Source organism: Penaeus vannamei, chromosome 3 (genome assembly GCF_042767895.1).
Source record: "Penaeus vannamei isolate JL-2024 chromosome 3, ASM4276789v1, whole genome shotgun sequence".
Classification (NCBI taxonomy): domain Eukaryota; kingdom Metazoa; phylum Arthropoda; class Malacostraca; order Decapoda; family Penaeidae; genus Penaeus; species Penaeus vannamei.
The window spans coordinates 27,281,793-27,303,673 of NC_091551.1; the positions used below are offsets into that span (position 1 = coordinate 27,281,793).

Genomic DNA, 21,881 nt, shown 5'->3' on the forward strand with positions numbered 1-21,881 from the left:
TTGATGGTAACCCCGGCCATTCCTTGCACACAAGGGGTAATTTAGAAGTAATAATAAATAGACACCCTGTTCCAAAAATATTCATTGTGACTAATGAAATTAAAAATCATAAATCACCTCCGTTGTTTCTGTTAAAGGTAGATTGAATTGAACTGACATGGCACAGGAAAGACTCGAGTTTGACACTGCTGAACTTGGGTAATGATGCTTTTTTCATTAAGATTTCTTGGAACTGTAACCGAAAAGAGTAAATGAAGAGAAGGTCGTTTAAAGATTATATACCCGTAATCAGCATTGCCAAACTTCTCTCCCTCATTAAATAATCTTGGAATAGAAATCGAAGGGACGGCCATCTTGCTATACAAAAATTATTCTCAATTACTTAACAGAATACGCGGTTGCTCTTCCCACGAAGTGAGCGTGGGGAAAATCAGACACGCTTGCCATTTGGAACCAAGCGAGTGTATAACTATTTAAACAAAATTATGATTATATTTATCTATATCATCAATTATCATGTTTATTAACATTGCTATTGCCATTACCATTTCTATTACCATTTTCATTATTAGAGGTATAGTAATCATCCCCATCAGTAGCGTATTGTTGATATCAATATGATTATTAAATATGGCTGACAGTATTAAAATCATTAGCATCAAAATGCGTGAAATATATTTCATACAGGGACCATATCTCGTCCTCGGTGTTCTAAAAATCCCAATAAAGCAATAAATTCGTGTACAATGGTCTCATAGTTTAAGGAACGGTATAGAAAAGATCGTGTTAATATATTGATGTGTAAAATGGAGAGCAAACTACACTCGATTTTACTTGCATTAAAATAGGTTGATTAAAAAAAAAAAAAAAAAAAAAAAAAAAAAAAAAACATGAGCATAACATTGTCCTCCTTAGGAACATGATTAAAAAAAAGGGTATAAAATTATTGGGTACAGAAATGTAGAAGAAAGTAATTGAGACAAAATCTTCCTTACAAAAACTTTTATTCAGAGGTATCTCATACACGTCCGTCAACTCTCGATCGTAACTGACTAGAGTCTTGATGCTGTTATCTGCTGGCGAGAGCTCTACGCACAGATATGATGCAGTTTCTAAAACACTCTTTAGCGGGTGTCTGGGGCGGCAGCGGCGGCGGCGGCGGCTTCGTTGTAGGCCTGGAAATGGGCGAGCTTGGCGGCGACTACCTCAGCAGTGTCCTGGACGGGTTCGGGGACGGGGCCGGGGAGGGCGGCCAGAGGGGCGTCGGGAACCATGGGAAGGTTGGTGCCGGACGCACGGAAGCCAAGGGCGTCAGCCACGTAGTGCTGAGTCTGAACCTTGCCCTCAGAGTCCACGTAGTTGTACGAACCACGGACAACACCGAAGGCATCGCGAGACTCAGCGCGTGAAGAAGGACCGCCGGCGTAACCGAAGGAGTACTGACCGATCTCATCCTGAGCGTGATACTGAGACTGGACAGGTGCTACAGGTGCGAAGGGATCTACGTTGTAGGAAGCAGGTGCAGGAGCCAAGTTATAGGATACAGGTGCATGAGCTACGTTGTAAGAGACAGGTGCAGGGGCTACGTTGTAGGAGACAGGTGCAGGAGCTACGTTGTAAGAGATAGGTGTAGGAGCCAAGGTCTTGATTACAGGTGTTTTGAGGGAGAGAGGAGCAGCTGCGGGAAGGCCACCTGCGTATGCGTAGGGCACCAAACCAGAATACCCTGCGTAAGGATAGGCGCCAAGAAGGCCGTGATGGCCTCCATATACGCCGTTGTACGCAAGCAAGGAGGCGCTGCCGCTAGCCACGAGGGTCGCCACCGAAATCACAGTCTGAAATGCATCATTTTCATTACATGAAAATACACTGAATTAGAAACCGAGAAAATTTCATCTTTAAACCTGACTGAAATCACCAAAACGAGAAGAGACTCCGTTCAACCTCAGCGAAAACTGGGGTTCCTAAACTCACCAGAGAGTTCATGTTGGCCACCGTCAAGGAGCTGTCTGGTGGCCATGGGTATGACGCCGCCTTAAATACCTTGGGAACATCTTGACCACCTCAGAAAATGGGCAAGGGGGCGTGGCTTTCCTTCCTTTCTACAGTCTAATCTTTTGTATCGTACAGCGCCTTGGCTCCTGGGTGAGGCTGTTTTCACATCCCCTTACAAAAATAGACAAATAAAGTAATATGAGAAGTTATTTTATATCATATATTGCCACACTCTTATAGTCTTCTTTGATCCAAATCCTGAAAAAGTCATATCTCCACTTCTGACTGGTGCCAAAGAAAATGCACAAGCAATGGAAAGGTGAACAAAAATGAAATCGATTCAGGGAATATCTGATTTTAGCTACAGTATTATATCCTAAATTCAGAAAATTGACTTACAATTATTTGTCATCATTATTCAGAATATTTTTATTATTGTTATCATTATCATCATTACTATTTTTATCACTATTGTTAATATCATGATAATCGTCATCATTATTAGTGGTGTCGTTATTCTTTATTGATTTTATTTTTATCCTTTGAATCCTCCCCCTCGTTATATATTTTTTTTCCTATTGTCATTTTTTATTTTCTATTATCTATGTCATTATCATTAACATGATCATTGTTTTCATTTATAGTTGTAGTAACATTATTAGTATTGTTATTGCCATTACTACTATCGTTATTACTATTACTATTGTTATTGATACTGAAGTTATCAACATTTTTACGATCATTCTATTATTATCATCATTATCATGTTTGTTAATCACATTCTTTTTCATGTGATCACCATTATTAATACCGCCGTTGATGTTATTAGCATTATTATCATCGTTATTATCAGTAGTAGTATTCTTGTATTATTATTTGCATATTGATAACTATCATTATTAAAGTCAATATCATGATAATAGTAGTGGTAACAATAACAATGATGATGGTTATGATGATAACGGTAATGTTAGCAATAACAATAAGAATGAAGATAATGATGATAATGATAATGGTAATATCAATGAGGATGATATAACAATCAAAGTCTTTATTATAACTAGAATCATTATTATCGTTTTTGTTATTTTTACGTTCTCATTATTATTGAAATTATTATAATTATCAATATCATTAGCATTAATTAACATTATCGTTGTTATTATTGGTGTTTTCATTCTTAAAATTATTGTCAGTGTGATTCTTATTTACATTATCATTCCTATCATTTTCATCATCATCAGTGTCATTTTATTGTCATTGCTAAGATTATCATTATTATTAATGCAATCATTATCAGTGTTGTTTATTATGATAATGATTATCATCATAATTATCATTATTGTTATCATTCTCATTATTTTCATCATGATTATCATTATCATCATTATCATTATCATTATTATCACTCTCATTATCATTATTATTATCATAATTATCAATTGGCAGCATTATCATTATCAATTATTTTCATGATTCGTAATCATTACCACTACCGTTACTATCAATATCATCACTGTCCTTTTTATCATTATTATTGATACTGTTATCACTATCATAATAAACATATTTAGACCCACATCCATTTTCCTTACCATTAATGTCATCAGAGCTTGTTTATAGGCAAGAGAAATGCGCTAACTCTCGAGCGAAACTGACTAGTCTTGCGAGAGTTCGACACGCTACTGTATCGATTTTGTCGCTCAGGTAAGGCTTTGTCCCCAACAGGTGTCAATATCATAATTTTGCAAGGAAACGTTGTCTCTCAATCTTACTAAGGTTTCTTTTGTGACAAAGATAAAACTGGAAAGATAGATTTAAAGAATTATTTCAAAATATATCCATGGATATATTTCGAATAATAATGGAGTAGAATAATAATGGAGTAGGTAAATAATAAAGGCTATAATGGCTATTGGTGTGCAAGATGAATCCACTGTAGAATGGGGGAGGCGAGTCCTCTGTGACTGCCTGAGTGCCTGTTTAAACAACATGACTGGACTTATTTTGTATTTATTACCTAGTCTTATCATAAACATAGACTACACCACTGTGAAAATATTATATAATGAAAGTATCAAAATGTGCTTTATTGATAACCTATTCTTTATTCACTACTCATGTGTTACCTGGACATACTGTCAAGTAATATGATATCGAGTATGTAAGAATACATATAGATATGCTTTGTCTTCCTGTGTTGAATTTCTCCCAGCAGATGTCAGGAGTGTTAATAGTGCCGCATGAGGCTGGATGGGAAAAGAGAAAGAAAGGTATGGATAGAAAGGGGAACTGGAGGTCAAAGTTATTGATAACTGTTCTACTTAAGTATGTGACTCCATAAAATTTTTCATTATTTTTGTAATTCTATTTTATATTTTTCTGTTCTGTTACATATGATTCACACATACAAGCATATTCATATATAAATAAATATGTGTACATACATATACATAAATATGTATATATATATATGTAAATATATATATATATATATATATATATATATATATATATATATATATATATTCGGGTATATGTACAAACTGTTCTTTTGTTTGTTGATGTTGGTTCGTGGATTTATGCATTTACATGCATTTGTATGCAATATGTATGTATATATATATATATATATATATATATATATATATATATATATATATACATGTGTGAACGCAGATATATAGGGCAACTAAATATGTGTTTTCATTATTATCATCATTAATATTATTGCTCTGCCGTACACGTTACTAGCTGACTGCGGTTTAGGTTCATGACAGTATGCTGACAGTGAAATCATTTTAGTTAATAGATCAAACATAATTCGCTCTTTGTACAAATAGTGAGGTGTCAAACCTCATCAAATGCGTTCGTCACACCTCACGTGACTGGATTCCAACTCAGTTGAGCACGCGGTAGGAGGTGGCGTGGGCGGGGTTGTGGACCACGCGAAGGAGTTCGGCGTCACGGAGGGCGGGTCTGGCGGCGGCGGCGTAGGTGGTGGGGACGTGGACGGCGTTGTAGGTGGTGAGGGCGGGATGGGCGGCAGTGTAGTGAAGAGGAGAAGCATAGGTAGTTGGGTGGGCGTAGTGGAGGGGAGTGGAGAATCCGTAGGAGAAACGGAGAGGAGAGTAGACGCCGAGACCGGGAGCCGCAAGGACGGAACGCTTCTTGCGGGTGTCTGGGGCGGCAGCGGCGGCGGCGGCGGCTTCGTTGTAGGCCTGGAAATGGGCGAGCTTGGCGGCGACTACCTCAGCAGTGTCCTGGACGGGTTCAGGGACGGGGCCGGGGAGGGCGGCCAGAGGGGCGTCGGGAGCCACGGGAAGGTTGGTGCCGGACGCACGGAAGCCAAGGGCGTCAGCCACGTAGTGCTGAGTCTGAATCTTGCCCTCAGAGTCCACGTAGTTGTACGAACCACGGACAACACCGAAGGCATCGCGAGACTCAGCGCGTGAAGATGCACCGCCGGCGTAACCGAAGGAGTACTGACCGATCTCATCCTGAGCGTGATACTGAGACTGAACAGGTGCCACAGGAGCTACGTTGTAGGAAACAGATGAAGGAGCTACGTTGTAGGATACAGCTACAGGAGCTACGTTGTAGGAGACAGGTGCAGGAGCCACGTTGTAAGAGATAGGTGTAGGAGCCAAGGTCTTGATTACAGGTGTTTTGATGGTGAGAGAAGCAGCTGCGGGAAGGCCACCTGCGTATGCGTAGGGCACTACACCAGAATACCCTGCGTAAGGATAGGCGCCAAGAAGGCCGTGATGGCCTCCATATACGCCGTTGTACGCAAGCAAGGAGGCGCTGCCGCTAGCCACGAGGGTCGCCACCGAAATCACAGTCTGAAATGGAACATTTCCATTACAGCACGTTATCGTGTAATGAAAATCCAGAAACAAAGATTTCATTCAACAACCTTAATATACAAACAAAATATGAGTCCCCATATTCTACCTGGACTACCTTGAACCCACCAGAGCATTCATGTTGACCCACCACCAAGGAGCTGTCTGATGCCCATGGGTATGGCTGCGGTTTAAATACCCGGGGAACATGACCATTTCGGAAGGGGCGTGACTATCCTTCCTTTCTATTTTCGACCTTTCGTTGCGATAAATAAAATGTTCTAAATCCGGGATAGAATTTTGAGATTTACTGTTATATGCATCGCTTATAGGACCATCTCCTATTGTTTAACTTGAGGTGCCCTTAAGTAGAGGTTTCAAAGGGATGTTTTGGGTGGCGCAGGTGGTGGAGGGAAAGTGACCCTCGAGGATTGCAGGAAAACGAGAAATAAACACAAAATCAAGTCATACAAGATTTAGGAAATGTTTACTGATAATTTGAATAGAAATACTATTGAAAAAAAAATGTTGGTGAATAATTGGTTATCTGATCAACTGCATGACCCAAAATATTTCTTGAGAATTTGTATTTGAGAAATATCTCTGACAAATACAAGGATGAGCATTTTGTTTCATAGTCATGTAAACAGGTTTTACGGCATTTTTATAATCTGAATGGCAAAAACACTTGAATAAATACTTTGGTAAACAAATGCCGCATAATATTTATCTAAATATTAGGAATTCAAATCAGAAAGAAGGCAATGGCAAGGATTAGAAGGTATAATAAATTTCATATGTTTGAATGGGCTGAAGGTTAGCTGCATTATATGCTGAGTATCCTACTACATGGACAATCTGTTTGTTTTTGTCTTTCTATTTTATGACTAATGTCAATGGAGATCGGTACTTCTACTATGTAAGTGCATACTCATTTACTCATATAAGATGCAGGCAATGAAGGATGAATAGAAAACTATAACGAACTTGTTTGTCTAAGTATACCTTCATCTAAGTGTAAATAATATGAGAAAATAAGCTTCTCATTCTAGAAGCGATTTTCAATTAATGTGGATTGGATGCGACTCAAATTGTATTATTAATCGAATCTTAAAACATAGACCAAATCATGTCTTTTAAAGTAACAAAAATCTCCCTTCATGTACTACTACTCTGTGTAGTGCAGTGGTATTTTTCTCGTCCAGCAATCTTGACCTGCGTTCTAATCCCGCTCCGCCAGTTGATGGTAACCCCGGCCTTTCCTTGCACACAAGGGGTAATTTAGAAGTAATAATAAATAGACACCCTGATCCAAAAAATATTCATTGTGACTAATGAAATTAAACTAAATCATAAATCACCTCCGTTGTTTCTGTTACACGTAGATTGAATTGAACTAACATGACACAGGAAAGACTCGAGTTTGACACTGCTGAACTTGGGTAATGATGCTTTGTTTCATTAAGATTTCTTGGAACTGTAAATGAAAAGAAGGTCGTTTACAGATTATATACCCGTAATCAGCATTGCCAAACTTCTCTCCCTCAGTAAAAAATCTTGGAATAGTAATCGAAGGGACGGCCATCTTGATATACAAAAATTATTCTCATTTACTTGACAGAGTACGCGGCTGCTCTTCCCACGAAGTGAGCGTGGGGAAAATCAGACACGCTTGCCATTTGAAACCAAGCGAGTGTATAGCTATTTCAACGAAATTATGATTATATTTATCTATATCATCAATTATCATGTTTATTAGCATTGCTATTGCCATTACCATTTCTATTACCATTTTCATTATTAGAGGTATAGTAATCATCCCCATCGGTCGCGTATTGTTGATATCAATATGATTATTAAACATGACTTACAGTATTACAATCACCATTACTCATTACCATAATCAAAATGAGTGAAATATATTTCATACAGGGACTATATCTCGTCCTCGGTGTTCTAAAAATCCCAAATAAAGCAATAATAATTTCGTGTACAATGATTTCATAGTTTAAGGAACGGCATAGAAAAGATTGTGTTAATATATTGATGTGTAAAATGGAGAGCAAACTACACCCGATTTTACTTGCATTAAAATAGGTTGATAAAAAAATAATAATGGGCATAACATTGTCCTCTTTAGGAACATGATTAAAAAAGGGTATGAAATTATTGGGTATAGAAATGTAGAAGGAAGTAAAATCTTACAGAAACTTTTATTCAGAGGTATCTCATACACGTTCGTCAACTCTCGATCGAAACTGACTAGAGTCTTGATGTTATCTGCTGGCGAGAGCTCTACGCACAGATATGATGCAGTTTCTAAAACACTCTTTAGCGGGTGTCTGGGGCGGCAGCGGCGGCGGCGGCGGCTTCGTTGTAGGCCTGGAAATGGGCGAGCTTGGCGGCGACTACCTCAGCAGTGTCCTGGACGGGTTCGGGGACGGGGCCGGGGAGGGCGGCCAGAGGGGCGTCAGGAGCCACAGGAAGGTTGGTGCCGGACGCACGGAAGCCAAGGGCGTCAGCCACGTAGTGCTGAGTCTGAACCTTGCCCTCAGAGTCCACGTAGTTGTACGATCCACGGACAACACCGAAGGCATCGCGAGACTCAGCGCGTGAAGATGCACCGCCGGCGTAACCGAAGGAGTACTGACCGATCTCATCCTGAGCGTGATACTGAGACTGGACAGGTGCTACAGGTGCGAAGGGAACTACGTTGTAGGAAACAGGTGCAGGTGCCACGTTGTAGGATACAGGTGCAGGAGCTACGTTGTAAGAGATAGGTGTAGGAGCCAAGGTCTTGATTACAGGTGTTTTGAGGGAGAGAGGAGCAGCTGCGGGAAGGCCACCTGCGTATGCGTAGGGCACCACACCAGAATACCCTGCGTAAGGATAGGCGCCAAGAAGGCCGTGATGGCCTCCATATACGCCGTTGTACGCAAGCAAGGAGGCGCTGCCGCTAGCCACGAGAGCCGCCACCGAAATCACAGTCTGAAATGCATCATTTTCATTACATGAAAATACACTGAATTAGAAACCGAGAAAATTTCATCTTTAAACCTGACTGAAATCACCAAAACGAGAAGAGACTCCGTTCAACCTCAGCGAAACCTGGGGTTCCTAAACTAACCAGAGAGTTCATGTTGGCCACCGTCAAGGAGCTGTCTGGTGGCCATGGGTATGACGCCGCCTTAAATACCTTGGGAACATCTTGACCACCTCAGAAAATGGGCAAGGGGGCGTGGCTTTCCTTCCTTTCTACAGTCTAATCTTTTGTATCGTACAGCGCCTTGGCTCCTGGGTGAGGCTGTTTTCACATCCCCTTACAAAAATAGACAAATAAAGTAATATGAGAAGTTATTCTATATCATATATTGCCACACTCCTATAGTCTTCTCAGATTCAAATCCTGAAAAAGTCATATCTCCACTTCTGACTGGTGCCAAAGAAAATGTACAAGCAATGGAAAGGTGAACAAAAATGAAAGCGATTCAGGGAATATCTGATTATAGCTATAGTATTATATCCTAAATTCTGAAAATTAACTTATTTGTCATCATTATTCAGAATATCTTTATTGTTATCATAATCATTACTATTTTTATCACTTTTGTTAATGTTATGATAATCGTCATCATCGCTATGATTATCATTATTCATGTTACTAGTGGTAATAGTAGAATCATTATTGAGTGATAGTAGCACTACAATTTCTACCATTACTATTGTTATAATCATAATTATCAGCATAACTTATTTCATTATTACTACTACTGTTAATACCATTATAATCATCACCACTATCATTTTATAATTATAATTGTACAATTGAAGTTACTGTTAAAATCATCACTTTTACCGTTATTAATATTGGTGTTGCTGGAGCTACTGTGGATGATAATTATTTTCATCATTATCAAGAGTAGCAATATTATTATTGATATTATCATTACTACAATTGTATGAATAATCATGTTATCAATGTTACCTTGTGATTATTATTATCATCATTATCATTATCATTATTAACATTCTTTTTATTGGGGCAATTATCATTATCACTTATTATAACTATCATTGCCATCAATGTTATTATCATTACCATCATTATCATTACTGTTATCATCATTATCCCTATTACTATTAAAAATAATATCACTGTTGCCATTGTTTATTGTTGTCAATATTATACCATTATTAGTGGTGTCATTATTCTTTATTGATCTTATTTTTATCCTTAGAATTATTATTATCTCTTATTTCTCTTACTATTATCATTATTTTTTATTTTCTATTATTATCTATAATATTATCATTAATATGATCATTGTTTTCATTTATAGTAGTAGTAGCATTATTTGTATTATCGTTGTCATTACTACTATCGTTATTACTATTATTACTGTTATTGATACTGAAGTTATCAACATTTTTACGATCATTTTATTATCCTTACCATTATCATGATTGTTAATCATGTTCTTTTTCATGTGTTCATCATTATTAATACCGCCGTTGATGTTATCATTAGCATTATTATCATCGTCCTTATCAGTAGTAGTATTCTTGTACTGTTATTTGCATATTGATAATAATCATTATTAAAGTCAATATCATGATAATAGTAATGGTAACAATAATAATGGTGATGCTTATGATGATAACGGTAATGTTTGTAATAACAACAATAATGATGAAGATAATGATAATAATGAAAATGGTAATATTAATAACAACGATGATAATGACAATGGTAATATAACAGTCAAAATCATTATTACCGTTTTTGTTCATTTTTATCGAAATAATTATCTTCATTATCAATATCCCAATCATTAGCATTAACATTATCGTTGTTATTATTGGTGTTTTCATTTTTATAAATATTGCCAGTGTGATTATTATTTATACTATCATTCCTGTCATTATCATCATCAGTGTCATTTTATTGTCATTGCTAAGATTATCACTATTATTAATGCAATCATTATCAGTGTTGTTTATTATGATAATGATTATCACCATGATTATCAGTATTGTTATTATTCTTATTATTTTCATTATGATTATCATTATCATTATTATCATTATCATTATTATCACTCTCATTATCATTATTATTATTATTATTAATTGGCAGCATTATCATTATCAATTATTTTCATAATTCGTAATCATTATCACTGCCGTTACTATCAATATCATCACTGTCCTTTTTATCATTATTATTGATACCGTTATCACTATCATAATAAACATATTTAGACTCGCATCCATTTTCCTTATCATTAATGTCATCAGAGCTTGTTTATAGGCAAGAGAAATGCGCTAACTCTCGAGCGAAACTGACTAGTCTTGCGAGAGTTCGACACGCTACTGTATCGATTTTGTCGCTCAGGTAAGGCTTTGTCCCCAACAGGTGTCAATATCATAATTTTGCAAGGAAACGTTGTCTCTCAATCTTACTAAGGTTTCTTTTGTGACAAAGATAAAACTGGAAAGATAAATTTAGAGAATTATTTCAAAATGTATCCATGGATATATTTCGAATAATAATGGAGTAGGTAAATAAAAAAGGGCTATAATGGCTATTGGTGTGCAAGAGGAATCCACTGTAGAATGGGGGAGGCGAGTCCTCTGTGACTGCCTGAATGCCTGTTTAAACAACATAACTGGACTTATTTTGTATTTATTACCTAGTCTTATCATAAACATAGACTACACCACTGTGAAAATAATATATAATGAAAGTATCAAAATGTGCTTTATTGATAACCTATTCCTTATTCACTATTCATGTGTTATCTGGACATACTGTCAAGAAATATGATATCGAGTATGTAAGAGTGCATATAAATATGCTTTGTCTTCCTGTGTTGAATTTCCCCCGGCAGATGTCAGGAGTGTTAATGTGCTGCTTAACACTGACTGGGAAAAGAGAAAGAAAGGTATGGATAGAAAGGGGAACTGGAGATCATAGTTATTGATAACTGTTCTACTTAGGTATGTGACTCCATAAAAGTTTTCATTGTTTTTGTAATTCTGTGATTTTATATTTTTCTGTTCTATTACATATGGTGCACACACACACACACAAACATATATATTCATATATAGATAAATATGTATATATATATATATATATATATATATATATATATATATATATATATACATACATATACATATATATGTATATATATATGTAAATGTATATATATATGTATATATATATATATATATATATATATATATATATATTCGTGTATATGTACAAACTCTTTTTTTTATGTGTGTGTGTGTATGTTGGTTCGTGGATTTATACATTTACATGCATTTGTATGCAATATGTATATATATATATATATATATATATATATATATATATATATATATATATATGTGTGTGTGTGTGTGTGTGTGTGTGTGTGTGTGTGTGTGTGTGTGTGTGTGTGTGTGTATGTGTGTGTGTGTGTGTGTGTGTGTGTGTCTGTGTGTGCGTGTGTGAACGCAGATAGATAGGGCAACTAAATATGTTTTCATTATTATTATTATTATTATTGCCGTACACGTTACTAGCTGACTGAGGTTTAGGTTCATGACAGTATGCTGACAGTGAAATCATTTTATTTAATAGATCATACATAATTCGCTCTTTGTACAAATAGTGAGGTGTCAAACCTCATCAAATGCGTTCGTCACACCTCACGTGACTGGATTCCAACTCAGTTGAGCACGCGGTAGGAGGTGGCGTGGGCGGGGTTGTGGACCACGCGGAGGAGTTCGGCGTCACGGAGGGCGGGTCTGGCGGCGGCGGCGTAGGTGGTGGGGACGTGGACGGCGTTGTAGGTGGTGAGGGCGGGATGGGCGGCAGTGTAGTGAAGAGGAGAAGCATAGGTAGTTGGGTGGGCGTAGTGGAGGGGAGTGGAGAATCCGTAGGAGAAACGGAGAGGAGAGTAGACGCCGAGACCGGGAGCCGCAAGGATGGAACGCTTCTTGCGGGTGTCTGGGGCGGCAGCGGCGGCGGCGGCGGCTTCGTTGTAGGCCTGGAAATGGGCGAGCTTGGCGGCGACTACCTCAGCAGTGTCCTGGACGGGTACGGGGACGGGGCCGGGGAGGGCGGCCAGAGGGGCGTCGGGAGCCACGGGAAGGTTGGTGCCGGACGCACGAAAGCCAAGGGCGTCAGCCACGTAGTGCTGAGTCTGAATCTTGCCCTCAGAGTCCACGTAGTTGTACGAACCACGGACAACACCGAAGGCATCGCGAGACTCAGCGCGTGAAGATGCACCGCCGGCGTAACCGAAGGAGTACTGACCGATCTCATCCTGAGCGTGATACTGAGACTGAACAGGTGCTACAGGTGCCACAGGAGCTACGTTGTAGGAAACAGGTGCAGGAGCTACGTTGTAGGAGACAGGTGCAGGAGCCACGTTGTAAGGGATAGGTGTAGGAGCCAAGGTCTTGATTATAGGTGTTTTGATGGTGAGGGGAGCAGCTGCGGGAAGGCCACCTGCGTATGCGTAGGGCACCACACCAGAATACCCTGCGTAAGGATAGGCGCCAAGAAGGCCGTGATGGCCTCCATATACGCCGCTGTACGCAAGCAAGGAGGCGCTGCCGCTAGCCACGAGGGTCGCCACCGAAATCACAGTCTGAAATGGAACATTTCCATTACAGCACGTTATCGTGTAATGAAAATCCAGAAACAAAGATTTCATTCAGTTACCTTAATATATAAACAAAATATGAGTCCCCATATTCTACCTGGACTACCTTGAACTCACCAGAGCATTCATGTTGACCCACCACCAAGGAGCTGTCTGATGCCCATGGGTAAGGCTGCGGCTTAAATACCCGGGGAACATGACCATTTCGGAAGGGGCGTGGCTATCCTTCCTTTCTATTTTCGACCTTTCGTTGCGATAAATAAAATGTTCTAAATCCGGGATAGAACTTTGAGATTTACTTTTATATGCATCGCTTATAGGACCATCCATTGTTTAACTTAAGGTGCCCTTAAGTAGAGATATCAAATGGATGTTTTGGGAGCCGCAGATGGTGGAGGGAAAGTGACCCTCGAGGATTGCAGGAAAACGAAAAATAAACAAAAAATCAAGTCATTCAAGATTTAGGAAATGTTTACTGATAATTTGAATAGAAATACTATTGGAAAAAAAAAACGTTGGTGAATAATTCGTTATCTGATCAATTGTATGACCCAAAATATTTCTTGAGAATTTGAATCTGAGAAATACCTCTGACAAATACAAGGATGAACATTTTGTTTCATAATCATGTAAACAGGTTTCAGGACTTTATCATAATTTGAAGGACAAAACCACTTGAATAGATACTTTGGTAAACAAATGCCGCGTAATATTTATCTAAACACTAGGAATTTAAACCTGAAAGAAGGCAATGGCAAGGATTAAAAGGTATAACAAGTTTCCCAGGTTTGAATAGACTGCAGGTTAGCTGCATTATATGCTGGTATTATTTTACTGTCGAGGCAGTCTGTTTCCTTTTTCTTTCTTATTTTATTTATTTCTATTCTATGACTAATATCAATAGAGTATGGCACATGTCCTGGATAAGTGCATATACTTTTTTACTCATATAAGATGCAGGTAATGAAGGGTGAACAGAAAAGTATGATGAACTTGCTTGTCTAAGTATACCTTCATCTGAGTGTAAATAATATGAGAAAATAAGCTCATTCTAAAAGCGATTTTCAATGAATGTGGATTGGAGGCGACTCAAATTGCATTATTAATCAAATCTTAAAACATAGACCAAATCATGTCTTTTAAAGTAACAAAAATCTCCCTTCATGTACTACTACTCTGTGTAGTGCAGTGGTATTTTTCTCGTCCAGCAATCTTGACCTGCGTTCTAATCCCGCGCCGCCAGTTGATGGTAACCCCGGCCATTCCTTGCACACAAGGGGTAATTTAGAAGTAATAATAAATAGACACCCTGTTCCAAAAATATTCATTGTGACTAATGAAATTAAAAATCATAAATCACCTCCGTTGTTTCTGTTAAAGGTAGATTGAATTGAACTGACATGGCACAGGAAAGACTCGAGTTTGACACTGCTGAACTTGGGTAATGATGCTTTTTTCATTAAGATTTCTTGGAACTGTAACCGAAAAGAGTAAATGAAGAGAAGGTCGTTTACAGATTATATACCCGTAATCAGCATTGCCAAACTTCTCTCCTTCACTAAATAAATTTGGGATAGAAATCGAAGTGACGGCCATCTTGCTATACAAAAATTATTCTCATTTACTTGACAGAGTACGCGGCTGCTCTTCCCATGAAGTGAGCGTGGGGAAAATCAGACACGCTTGCCATTTGAAACCAAGCGAGTGTATAGCTATTTCAACGAAATTATGATTGTTATACTTATCTATATCATCAATTATCATGTTTATTAACATTGCTATTGCCATTACCATTTCTATTACCATTTTCATTATTAGAGGTATAGTAATCATCCCCATCAGTAGCGTATTATTGATATCAATATGATTATTAAACATGACTTACAGTATTACAATCACCATTACTCATTACCATAATCAAAATGAGTGAAATATATTTCATACAGGGACCATATCTCGTCCTCCGTGTTCTAAAAATCCCAAATAAAGCAATAATAAATTCGTGTACAATGACTTCATAGTTTAAGGAACGGTATAGAAAAGATTGTGTTAATATATTGATGTGTAAAATGAAGAGCAAACAACACCCGATTTTACTTGCATTAAAATAGGTTGATAAAAAATAATAATGATAATAATAATGGGCATAAAAAAGGGTATGAAATTATTGGGTATAGAAATGTAATAGAAAGTAATTGAGGCAAAATCTTTCTTACAGAAACTTTTATTCAGAGGTATCTCATACACGTCCGTCAACTCTCGATCGTAACTGACTAGAGTCTTGATGCTGTTATCTGCTGGCGAGAGCTCTACGCACAGATATGATGCAGTTTCTAAAACACTCTTTAGCGGGTGTCTGGGGCGGCAGCGGCGGCGGCGGCGGCTTCGTTGTAGGCCTGGAAATGGGCGAGCTTGGCGGCGACTACCTCAGCAGTGTCCTGGACGGGTTCGGGGACGGGGCCGGGGAGGGCGGCCAGAGGGGCGTCGGGAACCATGGGAAGGTTGGTGCCGGACGCACGGAAGCCAAGGGCGTCAGCCACGTAGTGCTGAGTCTGAACCTTGCCCTCAGAGTCCACGTAGTTGTACGAACCACGGACAACACCGAAGGCATCGCGAGACTCAGCGCGTGAAGATGCACCGCCGGCGTAACCGAAGGAGTACTGACCGATCTCATCCTGAGCGTGATACTGAGACTGGACAGGTGCTACAGGTGCGACAGGAGCTACGTTGTAGGAAGCAGGTGCAGGAGCCAAGTTATAGGACACAGGTGAAGGAGCTACGTTGTAGGAGACAGGTGCAGGAGCTACGTTGTAAGAGATAGGTGTAGGAGCCAAGGTCTTGATTACAGGTGTTTTGAGGGAGAGAGGAGCAGCTGCGGGAAGGCCACCTGCGTATGCGTAGGGCACCACACCAGAATAACCTGCGTAAGGATAGGCGCCAAGAAGGCCGTGATGGCCTCCATATACGCCGTTGTACGCAAGCAAGGAGGCGCTGCCGCTAGCCACGAGAGCCGCCACCGAAATCACAGTCTGAAATGCATCATTTTCATTACATGAAAATACACTGAATTAGAAACCGAGAAAATTTCATCTTTAAACCTGACTGAAATCACCAAAACGAGAAGAGACTCCGTTCAACCTCAGCGAAAACTGGGGTTCCTAAACTCACCAGAGAGTTCATGTTGGCCACCGTCAAGGAGCTGTCTGGTGGCCATGGGTATGACGCCGTCTTAAATACCTTGGGAACATCTTGACCACCTCAGAAAATGGGCAAGGGGGCGTGGCTTTCCTTCCTTTCTACAGTCTAATCTTTTGTATCGTACAGCGCCTTGGCTCCTGGGTGAGGCTGTTTTCACATCCCCTTACAAAAATAGACAAATAAAGTAATATGAGAAGTTATTTTATATCATATATTGCCACACTCCTATAGTCTTCTCAGATTCAAATCCTGAAAAAGTCATATCTCCACTTCTGACTGGTGCCAAAGAAAATGTACAAGCAATGGAAAGGTTAACAAAAATGAAAGCGATTCAGGGAATATCTGATTTTAGCTACAGTATTATATCCTAAATTCAGAAAATTGACTTACAATTATTTGTCATCATTATTCAGAATATCTTTATTATTGTTATCATTATCATCATTACTATTTTTATCACTATTGTTAATATCATGATAATCGTCATCATCATTATTAGTGGTGTCGTTATTCTTTATTGATTTTATTTTTATCCTTTGAATCCTCCCCCTCGTTATATATTTTTTTTCCTATTGTCATTTTTTATTTTCTATTATCTATATCATTATCATTAACATAATCATTGTTTTCATTTATAGCTGTAGTAACATTATTAGTATTGTTATTGCCATTACTACTATCGTTATTACTATTACTATTGTTATTGATACTGAAGTTATCAAAATTTTTACGATCATTCTATTATTATCATCATTATCATGATTGTTAATCACATTCTTTTTCATGTGATCATCATTATTAATACCGCCGTTGATGTTATCATTAGCATTATTATCATCGTTATTATCAGTAGTAGTATTCTTGTACTGTTATTTGCATATTGATAATAATCATTATTACTGTCAATATCATGATAATAGTAATGGTAACAATAACAATGATGATGGTTATGATGATAACGGTAATGTTAGCAATAACAATAAGAATGAAGATAATCATGATAATGATAATGGTAATATCAATAGCAATGAGGATGATATAACAATCAAAGTCTTTATTATAACTAGAATCATTATTATCGTTTTTGTTATTTTTACGTTCTCATTATTATCGAAATTATTATCATTATCAATATCATTAGCATTAACATTATCGTTGTTATTATTGGTGTTTTCATTCTTATAATTATTGTCAGTGTGATTCTTATTTATATTATCATTACTATCATTTTCATCATCATCAGTGTCATTTTATTGTCGTTGCTAAGATTATCACTATTATTAATGCAATCATTATCAGTGTTGTTTATTATGATAATGATTATCACCATGATTATCAGTATTGTTATCATTCTCATTATTTTCATTATGATTATCATTATCATCATTATCATTATCATTATTATCACTCTCATTATCATTATTATTATCATAATTATCAATTGGCAGCATTATCATTATCAATTATTTTCATGATTCGTAATCATTACCACTACCGTTACTATCAATATCATCACTGTCCTTTTTATCATTATTATTGATACTGTTATCACTATCATAATAAACATATTTAGACTCGCATCCATTTTCCTTATCATTAATGTCATCACAGCTTGTTTATAGGCAAGAGAAATGCGCTAACTCTCGAGCGAAACTGACTAGTCTTGCGAGAGTTCGACACGCTACTGTATCGATTTTGTCGCTCAGGTAAGGCTTTGTCCCCAACAGGTGTCAATATCATAATTTTGCAAGGAAACGTTGTCTCTCAATCTTACTAAGGTTTCCTTTGTGACAAAGAAAAAACTGGAAAGATAAATTTAGAGAATTATTTCAAAATATATCCATGGATATATTTCGAATAATAATGGAGTAGGTAAATAAAAAAGGCTATTGGTGTGCAAGAGGAATCCACTGTAGAATGGGGGAGGCGAGTCCTCTGTGACTGCCTGAGTGCCTGTTTAAACAACATAACTGGACTTATTTTGCACTTATTACCTAGTCTTATCATAAACATAGACTAAACCACTGTGAAAATATTATATAATGAAAGTATCAAAATGTGCTTTATTGATAACCTATTCCTTATTCACTATTCATGTGTTATCTGGACATACTGTCAAGTAATATGATATCGAGTATGTAAGAATACATATAGATATGCTTTGTCTTCCTGTGTTGAATTTCTCCCAGCAGATGTCAGGAGTGTTAATGGCGCCGCATAAGACTGGATGGGAAAAGAGAAAGAAAGGTATGGATAGAAAGGGGAACTGGAGGTCATAGTTATTGATAATTGTTCTACTTAAGTATGAGACTCCATAAAAGTTTTCATTATTTTTGTAATTCTATTTTATAATTTTCTGTTCTGTTGCATATGATTGACACATACAAGTATATTCATATATAGATAAATATGTGTATATGTGTACATACATATACATACATATGTATATATATATATATATATATATATATATATATATATATATATATATATATATATTCGGGTATATGTACAAACTGGTTTTTCGTTTGTTGATGTTGGTTCGTGGATTTATGCATTTACATGCATTTGTATGCAATATGTATATATATATATATATATATATATATATATATATATATGTGTGTGTGTGTGTGTGTGTGTGTGTGTGTGTGTGTGTGTGTGTGAACGCATATATATAGGGCAACTAAATGTTTTGTCATTATTATCATTATTATTATTATTGCTCTGCCGTACACGTTACTAGCTGACTGCGGTTTAGGTTCATGACAGTATGCTGACAGTGAAATCATTTTATTTAATAGATCAAACATAATTCGCTTTTTGTACAAATAATGAGATGTCAAACCTCATCAAATGCGTTCGTCACACCTCACGTGACTGGATTCCAACTCAGTTGAGCACGCGGTAGGAGGTGGCGTGGGCGGGGTTGTGGACCACGCGGAGGAGTTCGGCGTCACGGAGGGCGGGTCTGGCGGCGGCGGCGTAGGTGGTGGGGACGTGGACGGCGTTGTAGGTGGTGAGGGCGGGATGGGCGGCAGTGTAGTGAAGAGGAGAAGCATAGGTAGTTGGGTGGGCGTAGTGGAGGTGAGTGGAGAATCCGTAGGAGAAACGGAGAGGAGAGTAGACGCCGAGACCGGGAGCCGCAAGGACGGAACGTTTCTTGCGGGTGTCTGGGGCGGCAGCGGCGGCGGCGGCGGCTTCGTTGTAGGCCTGGAAATGGGCGAGCTTGGCGGCGACTACCTCAGCAGTGTCCTGGACGGGTTCGGGGACGGGGCCGGGGAGGGCGGCCAGAGGGGCGTCGGGAGCCACGGGAAGGTTGGTGCCGGACGCACGAAAGCCAAGGGCGTCAGCCACGTAGTGCTGAGTCTGAACCTTGCCCTCAGAGTCCACGTAGTTGTACGAACCACGGACAACACCGAAGGCATCGCGAGACTCAGCGCGTGAAGATGCACCGCCGGCGTAACCGAAGGAGTACTGACCGATCTCATCCTGAGCGTGATACTGAGACTGAACAGGTGCTACAGGTGCCACAGGAGCTACGGTGTAGGAAACAGGTACAGGAGCCACGTTGTAGGAGACAGGTGCAGGAGCCACGTTGTAAGAGATAGGTGTAGGAGCCAAGGTCTTGATTATAGGTGTTTTGATGGTGAGAGAAGCAGCTGCGGGAAGGCCACCTGCGTATGAGTAGGGCACCACACCAGAATACCCTGCGTAAGGATAGGCGCCAAGAAGGCCGTGATGGCCTCCATATACGCCGTTGTAAGCAAGCAAGGAGGCGCTGCCGCTAGCCACGAGAGCCGCCACCGAAATCACAGTCTGAAATGGAACATTTCCGTTACAGCACGTTATCGTGTAATGAAAATCCAGAAACAAAGATTTCATTCAGTTACCTTAATATATAAACAAAATATGAGTCCCCATATTCTACCTGGACTACCTTGAACTCACCAGAGCATTCATGTTGACCCACCACCAAGGAGCTGTCTGATGCCCATGGGTAAGGCTGCGGCTTAAATACCTGGGGAACATGACCATTTCGGAAGGGGCGTGGCTATCCTTCCTTTCTATTTTCGACCTTTCGTTGCGATAAATAAAATGTTCTAAATCCGGGATAGAACTTTGAGATTTACTGTTATATGCATCGCTTATAGGACCATCTCTCCATTGTTTAACTTGAGGTGCCCTTAAGTAAACGTGTCAAAGGGATGTTCTGGGAGCCGCAGGTGGTGGAGGGAAAGTGACCCTCGAGGATTGCAGGAAAACGAAAAATAAACAAAAAATCAAGTCATTCAAGATTTAGGAAATGTTTACTGATAATTTGAATGGAAATACTATTGGAAAAAAAACGTTGGTGAATAATTCGTTATCTGATCAATTGTATGACCCAAAATATTTCTTGAGAATTTGAATCTGAGAAATACCTCTGACAAATACAAGGATGAACATTTTGTTTCATAATCATGTAAACAGGTTTCAGGACTTTATCATAATTTGAAGGACAAAACCACTTGAATAGATACTTTGGTAAACAAATGCCGCGTAATATTTATCTAAACATTAGGAATTTAAACCAGAAAGAAGGCAATGGCAAGGATTAAAAGGTATAACAAGTTTCCCAGGTTTGAATAGACTGCAGGTTAGCTGCATTATATGCTGGTATTATTTTACTGTCGAGGCAGTCTGTTTCCTTTTTCTTTCTTACTTTATTTATTTCTATTCTATGACTAATATCAATAGAGTTAGGCACATGTCCTGGATAAGTGCATATACTTTTTTACTCATATAAGATGCAGGTAATGAAGGGTGAACAGAAAAGTATGATGAACTTGCTTGTCTAAGTATACCTTCATCTGAGTGTAAATAATATGAGAAAATAAGCTCATTCTAAAAGCGATTTTCAATGAATGTGGATTGGAGGCGACTCAAATTGCATTATTAATCAAATCTTAAAACATAGACCAAATCATGTCTTTTAGAGTAACAAAAATCTCCCTTCATGTACTACTACTCTGTGTAGTGCAGTGGTATCTTTCTCGTCCAGCAATCTTGACCTGCGTTCTAATCCCGCGCCGCCAGTTGATGGTAACCCCGGCCATTCCTTGCACACAAGGGGTAATTTAGAAGTAATAATAAATAGACACCCTGTTCCAAAAATATTCATTGTGACTAATGA

At 38.5% G+C, this 21,881-nt stretch overlaps 6 protein-coding genes across 6 annotated transcripts; all 6 read right to left on the reverse strand.

Annotated features, from left to right (window-relative positions):
- Nucleotides 1-971: 971 nt before the first annotated feature.
- LOC113827063 (cuticle protein 6) lies at nucleotides 972-2,006 on the reverse strand. Its single transcript, XM_027379956.2, has 2 exons — nucleotides 1,975-2,006; nucleotides 972-1,835 (listed from the first exon to the last, which is right to left on the reverse strand). Exons 1-2 carry the CDS (start codon nucleotides 1,984-1,986, stop codon nucleotides 1,125-1,127), a joined length of 723 nt encoding a protein of 240 aa, XP_027235757.2. The 5' UTR covers nucleotides 1,987-2,006; the 3' UTR covers nucleotides 972-1,124.
- A 2,777-nt stretch (nucleotides 2,007-4,783) lies between these two features.
- On the reverse strand, nucleotides 4,784-6,004 carry LOC113827064 (cuticle protein 19.8). Its single transcript, XM_027379957.2, has 2 exons — nucleotides 5,973-6,004; nucleotides 4,784-5,840 (listed from the first exon to the last, which is right to left on the reverse strand). The coding sequence occupies exons 1-2, from the start codon at nucleotides 5,982-5,984 to the stop codon at nucleotides 4,896-4,898; spliced, it is 957 nt and encodes a 318-aa protein (XP_027235758.2). The 5' UTR covers nucleotides 5,985-6,004; the 3' UTR covers nucleotides 4,784-4,895.
- A 2,033-nt stretch (nucleotides 6,005-8,037) lies between these two features.
- On the reverse strand, nucleotides 8,038-9,019 carry LOC113829885 (cuticle protein 6). The gene is made up of 2 exons (XM_070138693.1): nucleotides 8,971-9,019; nucleotides 8,038-8,831 (listed from the first exon to the last, which is right to left on the reverse strand). The coding sequence occupies exons 1-2, from the start codon at nucleotides 8,980-8,982 to the stop codon at nucleotides 8,175-8,177; spliced, it is 669 nt and encodes a 222-aa protein (XP_069994794.1). The 5' UTR covers nucleotides 8,983-9,019; the 3' UTR covers nucleotides 8,038-8,174.
- A 3,431-nt stretch (nucleotides 9,020-12,450) lies between these two features.
- On the reverse strand, nucleotides 12,451-13,656 carry LOC113827057 (cuticle protein 19.8). Its single transcript, XM_027379951.2, has 2 exons — nucleotides 13,625-13,656; nucleotides 12,451-13,492 (listed from the first exon to the last, which is right to left on the reverse strand). The coding sequence occupies exons 1-2, from the start codon at nucleotides 13,634-13,636 to the stop codon at nucleotides 12,566-12,568; spliced, it is 939 nt and encodes a 312-aa protein (XP_027235752.2). The 5' UTR covers nucleotides 13,637-13,656; the 3' UTR covers nucleotides 12,451-12,565.
- A 2,059-nt stretch (nucleotides 13,657-15,715) lies between these two features.
- On the reverse strand, nucleotides 15,716-16,745 carry LOC113829883 (cuticle protein 6). Its single transcript, XM_070138707.1, has 2 exons — nucleotides 16,676-16,745; nucleotides 15,716-16,536 (listed from the first exon to the last, which is right to left on the reverse strand). Exons 1-2 carry the CDS (start codon nucleotides 16,685-16,687, stop codon nucleotides 15,853-15,855), a joined length of 696 nt encoding a protein of 231 aa, XP_069994808.1. The 5' UTR covers nucleotides 16,688-16,745; the 3' UTR covers nucleotides 15,716-15,852.
- A 2,720-nt stretch (nucleotides 16,746-19,465) lies between these two features.
- On the reverse strand, nucleotides 19,466-20,693 carry LOC113827059 (cuticle protein 19.8). The gene is made up of 2 exons (XM_027379953.2): nucleotides 20,657-20,693; nucleotides 19,466-20,524 (listed from the first exon to the last, which is right to left on the reverse strand). The coding sequence occupies exons 1-2, from the start codon at nucleotides 20,666-20,668 to the stop codon at nucleotides 19,598-19,600; spliced, it is 939 nt and encodes a 312-aa protein (XP_027235754.2). The 5' UTR covers nucleotides 20,669-20,693; the 3' UTR covers nucleotides 19,466-19,597.
- Nucleotides 20,694-21,881: the final 1,188 nt, after the last annotated feature.